The sequence below is a fragment of the Narcine bancroftii genome, chromosome 5 (genome assembly GCF_036971445.1).
Source record: "Narcine bancroftii isolate sNarBan1 chromosome 5, sNarBan1.hap1, whole genome shotgun sequence".
Lineage (NCBI taxonomy): Eukaryota > Metazoa > Chordata > Chondrichthyes > Torpediniformes > Narcinidae > Narcine > Narcine bancroftii.
The window spans coordinates 211,172,244-211,183,779 of NC_091473.1; the positions used below are offsets into that span (position 1 = coordinate 211,172,244).

At 41.7% G+C, this 11,536-nt stretch overlaps 2 protein-coding genes across 2 annotated transcripts; both read left to right on the plus strand.

The window, feature by feature from the left end:
* The first annotated feature begins 8,253 nt into the window (after positions 1-8,253).
* Positions 8,254-8,661, plus strand: LOC138764685 (histone H4). Its single transcript, XM_069940910.1, has one exon. It carries the CDS (start codon positions 8,265-8,267, stop codon positions 8,574-8,576), a length of 312 nt encoding a protein of 103 aa, XP_069797011.1. The 5' UTR covers positions 8,254-8,264; the 3' UTR covers positions 8,577-8,661.
* A 685-nt stretch (positions 8,662-9,346) lies between these two features.
* LOC138764684 (histone H3) lies at positions 9,347-10,773 on the plus strand. Its single transcript, XM_069940909.1, has one exon. It carries the CDS (start codon positions 9,384-9,386, stop codon positions 9,792-9,794), a length of 411 nt encoding a protein of 136 aa, XP_069797010.1. The 5' UTR covers positions 9,347-9,383; the 3' UTR covers positions 9,795-10,773.
* The last annotated feature ends 763 nt before the right edge of the window (positions 10,774-11,536 follow it).

The following is an 11,536-nucleotide window of genomic DNA, read 5'->3' on the forward strand; positions in this document are numbered from 1 at the left end:
ATAATAGACCACCAAATGGGGAGCGGGAACTAAAAGAGCAAATGTGTAGGGAAATAGCTGAGATGTGCAGTAAGCACAGGTTGGTGTTAGTTTGGGATTTAAATTTTCCTAATATAGATTGGGAGACACATTCTGTGAAAGGACTGGATGGTTTAGAATTTGTAAAATGTATGCAGGATAGTTTTTTGCAGCAATATGTTGAGTTGCAGTGTTGGATCTACTATTGGGGAATGAAATAGGGCAGGTGACGGAGGTGTGTGTTGGAGAGCACTTTGGATCCAGTGATCATGGTACCATTAGTTTCAATATAATTATATAATTATGGGAAAGGGATAGGTCTGGTCCAACGATGAAGGTCTTTGAGTGGGGGAAAGCCAGATTTGATGAAATGAGAAGTGATTTTCAGGGAGTGGTTTGGGCTGATTTGTTTTGTTGGGAAGGAGGTAGAGGAGAATTGGAGGGTATTTAAAGGTGAGATTTTGAGGGTGCAGAATCTTTATGTTCCTGTTAGGATAAAAGGCAGGGCCAAATGTTCAAGGGAGCTGTGGTTTTCAAGAGAGATTAGGAAGTTGGTTCGAATGAAAAGAGAGGCCTACATTAAATACAGGAACCAAGGGATGGACGAGATGCTTGAAAGATACATAGAATGTAGGAAGAAACTTAAGGAAATTAGGAAAGCAAAAAGAAGGTACGAGGTGGCTATAGCGAATAGGGTGAAAGTAAATCCGAAGTGTTTTTACAAATATATGGATATGAAAAGGAGAGTGAAGGATAGAATTGGTCCACCGGAGAATCGGAATGGATGAATGTGTGAGGAGCCAAATGAAATGGGGGAGATATTGAATGAGTTCTTCTCATCGGTATTTACTAGGGAAAGAGATATGGAATTGTGTGGGTTAAGTGAGGCAAAAGGGGTAGTTATGGAAAAGATAGGGATTAGGAAGGAGGGGGTGTTAGAACTTCTGAGGTAATATAAAGGTGGATAAGTCTCCAGGTCCTAACAGGTCCTGACAGGATTTTCCCCATTAAGGTAAGTCAAGGAGGAGATAGTGGAGGCTCTGACAGTGATTTTTCAATAGTCACTGGAGGAAGGTGTGGTGCCGCAGGATTGACATGTTGCAAACGTGGTTCCGCTGTTTCAAAAGGGCTCCAGGTGTAGGCCCAGCAATTATCAGCCAGTAGGTTTGACAACAGTGGAGGGTAAACTAATGGGAAGTATTCTTAGGGATAATATGTATAAGTATCTAGAGGGGCAGGGATTGATCAGGGACACCCATGGGTTTGTGAGGAGAAGGTCATGTTTGATAAATCTTGATGAATTTTTTGAGGAAGTGACTAGAAAGGTTGATGAAGGTAGAGCAGTAGATGCAGTCTGTATGGATTTCAGTAAGGCCTTCGATAAGGTTCCACATGGAAGGTTGGTGAGGAAGGTTCAGGCACTAGAGATTAATGTTGAGAGAGTCAGATGGGTTCAATGGTGGCTAGAAGATAGACTCCAGAGAGTCATGGTGGACAACTGCTGTCAGGATGGAGGCCGGTGATGAGCGGTGTGCCTCAGAGATCGGTGTTGGGTCCTTTGTTGTTTGCCATTTACATTAATGATTTGGATGATGGGGTGGTAAATTGGGTGAGTAAATATGTGGACGATACAAAAATAAGGGGAGTTGTGGATAGTGAGGAGGGCTTTTGTGGACTGCAGAAGGATTTGGACTGCTTAGAAGAGTGGGCTGAAAGGTGGCAGATGGAGTTTAATGTAGATAAGTGTGAAGTGCTTCATTTTGGGAAGAAAAATCAAAGGACATATGCAGTGAAGGGGAGGGCATTGAGGAATGAAGAGGAACAGAGATCTTGGAGTAACAGTTCAGCATTCTTTGAAGGTGGATTCCCATGTAGATAGGGTGGTGAAGAACACTTTTGGTATGCTGGCCTTTATAAATCAAAGCATAGAATATAGGAGCTGGGAGGTGATGTTGGAATATTGTGGAATTGGAATATTGTGGAATGTTGCGGAAGTTTCGAATATTGTGTGCAAATTATAGGAAGGATATCAATAAGGTAGAGAGGGTGCAGAGAAGGTTTACTAAAATGTTGCCTGGATTGCACTATCTAGAATATGGAGAAAGACTGAGTAGACTGGGTCTTTATTCATTGGAGCGTAGAAGGTTGAGAGGGGATTTGATAGAGGTATATAAAATTACGAGGGGAATAGATAGAGTAGATGTGAAGAGGCTCTTCCCCTTGAGGGAAGGAGAGAATGGAATGAGGTGTCAAAGTTAAGAGTTAGGGGGCAAAACTTTAGAAGTAACTTAAGATTATGCTTCTTCACTCAGAGAGTGGTGGCTGAGTGGAATGACCTTCCAGAAGAGGTAGTTGCAGCAGGGTCAATTTTGTCATTTAAGAGGGGGTTGGATGAGTACATGGAAGGGGTTGGAAGGGTTATGGGCAGGGAGCAGGTAGATGGAACTAGTTAAGTTTCACTTAAATTCGTACGGACTAGATGGGCTGATATGGCCTGTTTTCGTACTGAAATTGTTATATGGTTATATGGTTAAATTCCACAGACCATCCGGTCTTTGATTAACTCATCACAAAGCATACCAAAGTAGCAGGTTTTGGCTTTAATTTTCAAATTGCTCACGTAGGAGTGGATGGGCTTGCCAGGCTTTTGGTCCCTCCTATTAAACTTGTGCCTTTCCATTGTGACATTTCTCTGGGGGTTGCACATTTCACTAAACTTGCATTTTAGGCACTTAGGGTCCTCCCTCATTTCGGCTGGACGGGTCACAAGATTCCCCTCATTCACTTCACCCGTGTAAACAAACGTCCCCTCTCTCTCAATGGCTTCTGAGCTCGCCAAATTCAACAGGATGTACACTCTGGTACGGGCAGAGTACATACTGTTGTGTACAGCTGTGTACAGCTGATATAAAAATGTCATACTCCTGTTCGAACACACCCCAGTTCTCGGCCACGTTTCCTTCGCACACCTTGGGGTTGGGCCATCTGAACATGTCAGCCATTATGAGGTTTCACAAATGTGGTTTTAATTATTCTCTGTGGTAGTTCTTCAGTTGTGAGGCTTCACTTCTGACACCATGTTCACTATTGTGTCTGAAATAATGACTGGGGCCTGTGGATGCAGTGAACCAAACTAAAATGAACTTTACTAAGTATAAGTCAAACATATTAACATGGCAGGGATTAGAAATGATCAACAATGAAATGGATTTGAGATAAATCAGATACAACATAAAATTAGTTTATTTGCTGATGATGTATTACTTTATTTAACTCAACCACAAATATCATTGCCAAGACTTTATAGTCAATTGCTAGATTATGGGAAAATTTCAGGATATAAGATAAATTGGGATAGAAGTGAGGTAATGGAACTCATAAAAGGAGATTAATTACAATGTAAACAAACGGTTTGTTTTAAATGGGCAGACAAGATTAAATATTTAGGTATATGTATTGATGCTAATTTGAAAAATTTATATTAAATAAATTATATTCCAATATTTAAAAAGATAGAGGAAGACTTAAAGAAATGGGTAAGTTTACCAATTACATTAATTGCGAGAGTTAAATTGTATTAAGATGAATGTTTTTTCCACAAATTCAATATTTATTTCAAACTTTACCTATACCTTGACCTAAAAAATTTTTTCAAAATTTAAATAAGCAAGTTAGGAAATTTCTTTGGAAAGGGAAGATGGTAAGAAAGTCATTAGAAAAATTAACATGGAAATATGAACAAGGAGGACTTCCCAATTTTAAGAATTATTACAGAGCAGCACAATTAAAGTTTCTCGTTTTTATGTTTGTTACAATTATAGGTGGATATTGGATTAAATAAGATAGAAGTTAGACCAGACAAGTTTATTTATAAATGGGATTTTAGTAATAGATAAGGAAGGTCCAATATTAAAACATTTGTTAAATATTTGGAATAAAGTTAAATTAGAAACTGATGGAAATATTCTTTCACTAAAAATGCCATTAATTAATCCCATTGATTTTTTTCAAAATATTATCCTTTTATAAATATATGATATTATAAAGAAATCTCTAAACTGGTGGATTGTTATGCTAATAAAAGATTGATGTCTTTTGATCAATTGATAATTAAATATGATATACCTCATAATACATTATTTTGTTATTTCCAGTTGAGGGCTTATTTAAGAAAGAAACTAGGATCAGGATTTGAATCTGATGTTTCATTGACATTAGAGAGATGGCATACTGAAATTCAAAATTATATTCCATTAGAAAAAAATATGTATAATTTGAGGAATAAATCTTCTTTATTTTTGAAAATTTTGGGTCTGAATGCTAAAATAATTAAATTAAAATTATGATTCTATTAATTTATTTTTCCTGATCCAGTGAAGTTTTCCCTGAAGGTATAATAATTTCATGATGTTTTTGAGGTCCCTGAGTGTCAACTGATGTAATCTGAATAAATTATTTGTCATCATTTTATAATGACATACCATATATTTTAGTTTTGGGATTAGATTAGTTTAGGGGGGAGGGTGGGTTAATAGGGGGTTTAGTTTTTATTTGCAGCAGGTAGATATTTTAATTTTTATTTTAGCTTTTGTTTTTTATATATATAGTTTCAGCATATATCTGTTAACATTCTAATATGTTACTATGGAATACTATTGTTAATTACGTGATATTATAAATGTTGAATAAATAAAATATTCAACATGGCAGAGAGCCTGCAGCTTGGCATTTGATCTCTTCACAGTTCTCCACGCGAGTGGCCTTGCAGTACCTGCAAGGTATACGCAGAGCACCCTTGTAAGTACAGAGGCTGCAGCGCAATTGCAGTGGGAGTAGGACAGCTAATGGCAGCGACTGTCTATAGTAGGTGAGGAGGAAGAGTTACTCCATCTACATCTACAAGGTGATGGAGCAGGTTCATCCCGACACTGGCATCACCTCCAAGGCCTTGAGCATCATGAACTCATTTGTTAATGATATTTTTGAGCGCATCACAGGTGATGCCCATTAAAACAAGCGGTCAACCATCAGCTCCCAGAGGATCGCCATGCGCCTGCTGCCTCCCGTGGAGTTGGCCTAGCATGCCATGTCAGAAGGGACAATGGCGGTGACCAAGTACACCAGCTCCAAGTAAAGCTCCACAGAGAATTGACTTAACAAACAAACCCCATTGGCTCTTTTAAGAGCAACTCACAGTCTCTCTGAAAGCGTTGTTCCAATGTTTCAATAATAATTTCAGCACAATTGTCCACAACGCTTCTGATCTGAGTATTGTCTGCAAACTTGCTGATCCAATCACCACATTGTTGTCCAGATTGTGGATCTAGATGACAAGCTACGCTGGTCCCAGCACCGATCCCTGCAGCACACCTCTAGTCACAGGCCTCCAGTCTGAGAATCTATTGTCCACAGCCACTCACTGGCTTCTCCCACACAGCCAATGTTTTTGAATATTTTAATATGAGATTTCACATCCAAAGTACAGAGTACCTATGGATAGATGTTAAAATTCTCAAAGATACACTCCACTTAAAATCACCAATGCCTGAAGAGGACGCACAAAATCAGTGAACCGGTGCGGACTCGAAAGGCCAACATGGCCTGTTTCCACTCCATAAATGCAGTTCATGCTTTTTTTTGTAAATTTTATTTTTCATTTGCATAAATATAAATACAGAACTTATCTGTATCATACAGAATAATAAAAAGATGCAAAAAGAATACATAATGTCATATTTTCTTTCCCCCAACCCTCCCCCAAAAAAGTAAGAAAAGAGAAAGCTTGTCTGAATTGATCATATATCCTTCATTAGATTTACAAATATAATTTTAAACCTTAAATTAACTTGGGTGAGTTGGAGCCAGAGTAGCGGCTGCTGTAGATGGATTCTTATCAATAAAATCCATATATTCTTTACAAATCTTTTCAAATTTTTCTGGTTGATTCTGTAAATTATATGTTTTTTTTTCTAACAGCATACAATTTTGTAATTCAATTTTCCATCTATTCAACCCCACATTATTATCTAATTTCCATCTTACCACCATAAAATTATATGCTATTGCTACACTTAAAAACTTCCTCAGATAAATATCTAACTTCAAATCATAAATATCCCCTAACAAAAATATTTTGGGATCTTTTAAATCCAGCATCTTCATAACTTGTCCCAGTAAAATACTTATATTTTCACAAAATTTATCTACTTTTTCACATTGCCATACTGTATGTAAAAAGGTTCCTACCTTTTAATTACATCAAAAACATTGATCAGAGCTATTTGAATTAAGTCCATGTAATTTATATGGAGTATAATATAATTGATGTAAAAAATTAAATTGTACCATTTGGTATCTGACATAAATGTATTAGATACACTTTCATAACATAGTTTTGACCATACATCTTGAATTTGTATATTTAAACCTCTTTCCCATCACAATTTAGATTTAAATAGATCCTTTATCTGCATAGTTTCTTGCAATTTTATGTACATATTAGTAATAAATCTTTTGATAAACGTATCAGCCATTAAATATTCAAATTGACTTTGTAAGGTAATCTAAAATTCAATCCTAACTTTCTAAAACAGAACTCAAAAAACAATCCATGATTCTTTTTATTCCACCGTTATACCAAGAATTAATAACTGTAAAGGGAATCAAAGGATTTTGCTTTAATAACATCTTAGCTCATTGATAATTCTTCATTCCTCTTTCTACATAGATTCCATTCCATACTTTAAGTATATGTTTCAAAATTGGTAAAGGCATCAATATGTCATATACTTCTATAACCGTAAAATAATTTGTTAATTCAATATTTTCCTCAGTATTTAATTCTGGCAAAATAATTGGTGACAAATATTCATCTATTTTATCTCAATCCTTCAAAGATTCCGATTGATATAATTTCTTATAAAATTTAATTAAAACGACTTATAAATAAGATGACCTGATTCCTCTTTTATAGCTACTATTGTTTTCGATTACTGTTCAGTCTTCCATTGCCATGCGAAAACTTTGTGCTCTATCTCCTAACTCGTAATATTTTGTCGAGTTCGCCTGAAATCTCTCACCACTTTATATGTTTGTATTGCATTACATTTCAATGTTTAAAAATCCAATACTCTTCCTTTCGCATCATTTACTTGATTTTGTAATTCTTTTTTCATCTTTGTTATTTCATTTCCCAAATGATTAACTTCAGACCCGTAAAAGCTCAACGTATAAACTCCTGACCCCAACGGCTCTTCTCAGAGCCACTCACATCCCTCAGTGAAGAGCTGCACCCCAGTCACTTCACTCCTGTCCGGCACCGCGTTCACATTCCAGCGGGGAATCATTCACGCGAAGCCCCGGTAACTCCACCACATTCTCTGCACCCCCACCCCGGTCCCCAGTAACCAAACAAAACCCCGAGAACGGGATGTTCTGGGACCAGCCTCACTCGGTCTGGGGATGTGATCGGCCCTATATCCGTTCATCAACAATTCCTTCAGGCAGATTCTGGGGGAGAGAATGAGATGGGGACAAAGGGGGAGAATTCTGCCTCAGAGTCATCAGGGAGGTTTCTCATAGCCGGGTTAAGGTGATTATTCATCGATGAAGGGAGGTGTGGGGACAGGAGACAGGCTCCGGGGGTGAAACGGAAGGAGACGGGATCTAGGAGGCACGTAGTGAAGATCCAGGGAATAGATTTGAGATGAAGATGAGGAAATGCCTTGTCCCTGAGGGAAGTGAATCCGCGGAATTCTCTGCCCAGTGAAGCTGCCTCATTAAATGCTTCCAAGACTCAGAGATTACTGAAAAGGAGAGGATTAAGGGTTACGGGAAATGGTGCCGAGTCCCAGTGCAGATCAAGTCTCTTATTGAAAGCGGAGCAGTATCGATACGCCGGATTCCCGTCTCCTGCTCCTATTCCTAATGTACCATTGATATCACCGCTGGATATAATTGTAACGGCGCTTATTTAAAGCTTTTGTATTTCAGGAAATCGGAAAAAATGTAACCCCGTGTGTGTTGTTCGCGGTCGCTGTTTCTGTTCTGCTAATAACGTTTGGAAATTAGCGATTTCCGGGGCCGGGGCGGAAGATGAGAGGCCGCTCTCTGCCCTGTCTGTCACTCTGACTCTGTCTCCTCCCCTCCCCTTCACTGCGTGTCCTCAGCCAGGTCGGGGCGCTGTGTATAAAAGGGGTCGGCAGCAGTGGGGCTGTCATTGATCATCGACTTCAGTGAGTGGGACCATGTCTGGCAGAGGAAAAGGAGGTAAAGGACTGGGCAAAGGCGGAGCCAAGCGGCATCGTAAAGTACTTCGTGATAACATCCAAGGCATCACCAAACCCGCTATCCGCCGCCTGGCTCGGCGTGGCGGAGTCAAGCGCATCTCGGGGCTGATCTATGAGGAGACCCGCGGGGTGCTGAAGGTTTTCCTGGAGAATGTGATCAGGGATGCCGTCACCTACACCGAGCACGCCAAGCGCAAGACGGTCACCGCCATGGATGTGGTGTACGCTCTGAAACGCCAGGGCCGCACTCTCTATGGCTTCGGCGGCTGAAGAACTCCGTCCTTTCTCCACACAACAAAACAAAGGCTCTTCTAAGAGCCGCCCAACGCCTCACAGAGGGAGCTACTGTAATGGGCACGAATTGGGATGAAAATGTGGTCTAGAAACTTACATTTTGCATTTAGAACCCAAACACAATTCATCATCAGGGCTTGTTTGACGAGGAAAGAGGAGATAATGTTGACATTCATGGTAGATTTAAAGAATGAGGGGTGATCTACAGCCGGTTTCCCTCGAGGCGATCTCCGCTCTCTGACCCACACAATTTATATTGCGGTGTCGCTAAAACGGCCTGGAAACTCCCTCCCGGGAACGGTCGTTTTTCTCCAGCCACCGCCAGAGCTGAATCCCCTCAGCTTCAGCAGTGGTTCAGTCCATCCGCAGCCCATTTTCAGACACACTGGTGGAATGAGAAAATTCACCGATATTTAAAATGATCTGAGTGAGAATCAGGAAGAACCGGTTTCCATCAAACCATTCTCCAAAATTGGCGGGTGATTTGAAAATAAACTAAAGTCAATCCCACTGCAGCCAGTGTTTCTCTCTCTCTCTCTCTCTCTCAGGTTCTCAGTCACAAAGTCTGTGAGGGTCAATGTACCATCTGCGCTGCAGATCAGAAACGGCCCTGTGAGTCATATGATGGTGGAGCCAATCACAGCCGTGGAACACGATGATTGCCATCTCTGCTCCAGCCATTCAGAGCGATGGGGCGGATCTTCATCAATTGTTTATAAGTCAGAGCCTGAGCCGATTTCATCATTCAAGTTCTCCTGTTTCTGATTGCGCTGTTGAAACGGAATGGCCCGGACCAAGCAGACGGCGCGCAAATCGACCGGAGGGAAAGCTCCTCGCAAACAACTGGCCACCAAAGCGGCGCGAAAGAGCGCTCCGGCCACGGGCGGAGTGAAGAAGCCTCATCGCTACCGACCTGGCACCGTGGCTCTGAGGGAGATCCGGCGCTACCAGAAATCCACCGAGCTGTTGATCCGCAAACTGCCCTTCCAGCGCCTGGTGCGGGAGATCGCTCAGGATTTCAAGACGGACCTGCGCTTCCAGAGCTCGGCCGTCATGGCCCTGCAGGAGGCGAGCGAGGCTTACCTGGTGGGGCTCTTCGAGGACACCAACCTGTGCGCCATCCACGCCAAGCGCGTCACCATCATGCCCAAAGACATCCAGCTGGCCCGCCGCATCCGCGGGGAGCGCGCCTGAACCCGGCCTCGGCACCAAGTACCAGAAAGGCTCTTTTCAGAGCCGTGATTCCCGCAGTGGAAGGAGCTGTGACAGTCCTGCACTTTTTTTGGGACCGCGGAATTTTTGTTAAATTTATTCCTCACTGCTGTTCAGCAAAGACATCTGATTGGTGGCCCGGACGTGGTGATGTAATTCCTGTTACTCCCTGAATCAGAATATCCTGTGTTCGTGCACAACCGTTTGTTTTTCACATCCATTTTTCCTGTTGCTAGTTTAATTGTCCTGGAGTATGTGGTTTAGCCGAGTATCCCTAAAGGGGAGCCAAAAAAGAAAACGATTCAAATACAATATTTTAAGATATTTCTAAACCCATATATCCTAAATAAGATGACCACATTTTAACAAAATAAAAGTAATTAAGTAAATTATGCTAACGAGCTATATTAATCTCTACATTGTCTTTCCAAGTCATTGCTGCACATTTTCGAGCCATTGATAACACCAAATGTACAAATGCTATTTGAAACTATTTAACCATTTAACCCAGGGGTGTCAAACTCAAATTCACAGAGGGCCAAAATTAAAAACTTGGACTAAGTCGAGGGCCGAACTAAATATTTATTGAAATTTTTCAACAACATCTGCATGTTTTCTCTTCTTTCAACATATGTAATGTTAAACTTTTATTAAAATAAATGTTTAATAATAGTTTTGGATAAACTCTTCCCAGAAGCATTAACAAATGAGAAATAAAATATTCAATAAATAATATTTCTCTATAGAGGATTTGTCAAATGTTGCTCGTGTGCTGTCGAAAAGTAAAATCTGAGGGCTATTGAGAATGTGGGAGAATAACATGATTCCTGAAACAATCAAATGGGTGACTGATTGTGGGTATGAACTCTAGCAGGGTTATTTGCCATGCCCTTTTTCCATTGGTACAGATATCCTTTGATTTAAACACTTTTCAAGTATTATGCCTAGTGAGCTTGTATCCAGGTGCAGGACCATTTTTAACCAGAAATATATTTATCACTGTGACATGAAACTATTGGAAGATCGTTTTATCCTGAGATTAAAGTTCATAATACTTACTCAGGCCTGTGTGCGGGAGGGCGGGGTTTGCGGGCAATCGGGTTGGACAACGACAGTGCGGGGGCATCGGCTCTCACTGCAGGGCGGCATCTCGGCGGATCAGCGGCCCCGTCACCGTGAGTCGCGGGTCGGCCTGCGGCAGGGAGGGGGAGTGGGCAATGGTCCTGGCGAGGTCAGGCCCCCCCCTGAGTTTCTGCCGGACCCCCCTTGACCTGCTGAGTTTCTCCCAGACCCCCCTTGACCTGCTGAGTTTCTGCCAGACCCCCCTTGACCTGCTGAGTTTCTCCCGGACCTCCCTTGACCTGCTGAGTTTCTCCCGGACCCCCCTTGACCTGCTGAGTTTCTGCCGGACCCCCCTTGACCTGCTGAGTTTCTCCCGGACCCCCCTTGACCTGCTGAGTTTCTCCCGGACCCCTCCCTCTTGACCTGCTGAGTTTCTCTCGGACCCCCCTTTGACCTGCTGAGTTTCTCCCGGATCCCCCTTTGACCTGCTGAGTTTCTCCCGGATCCCCCTTTGACCTGCTGAGTTTCTCCCGGACCCCCCTTGACCTGCTGAGTTTCTCCCGGACCTCCCTTGACCTGCTGAGTTTCTCCCGGACCCCCCTTGACCTGCTGAGTTTCTCCCGGACCCCCTTTTCTTTCCGTGCCGGTGTCCCAGGACCGTC

Excerpts from the sequence above, each read along its gene's own strand:
- LOC138764685 (XM_069940910.1), top strand. The coding sequence starts at position 8,265 with ATGTCTGGCAGAGGAAAAGGAGGTAAAGGACTGGGCAAAGGCGGAGCC.
- LOC138764684 (XM_069940909.1), top strand. The coding sequence starts at position 9,384 with ATGGCCCGGACCAAGCAGACGGCGCGCAAATCGACCGGAGGGAAAGCT.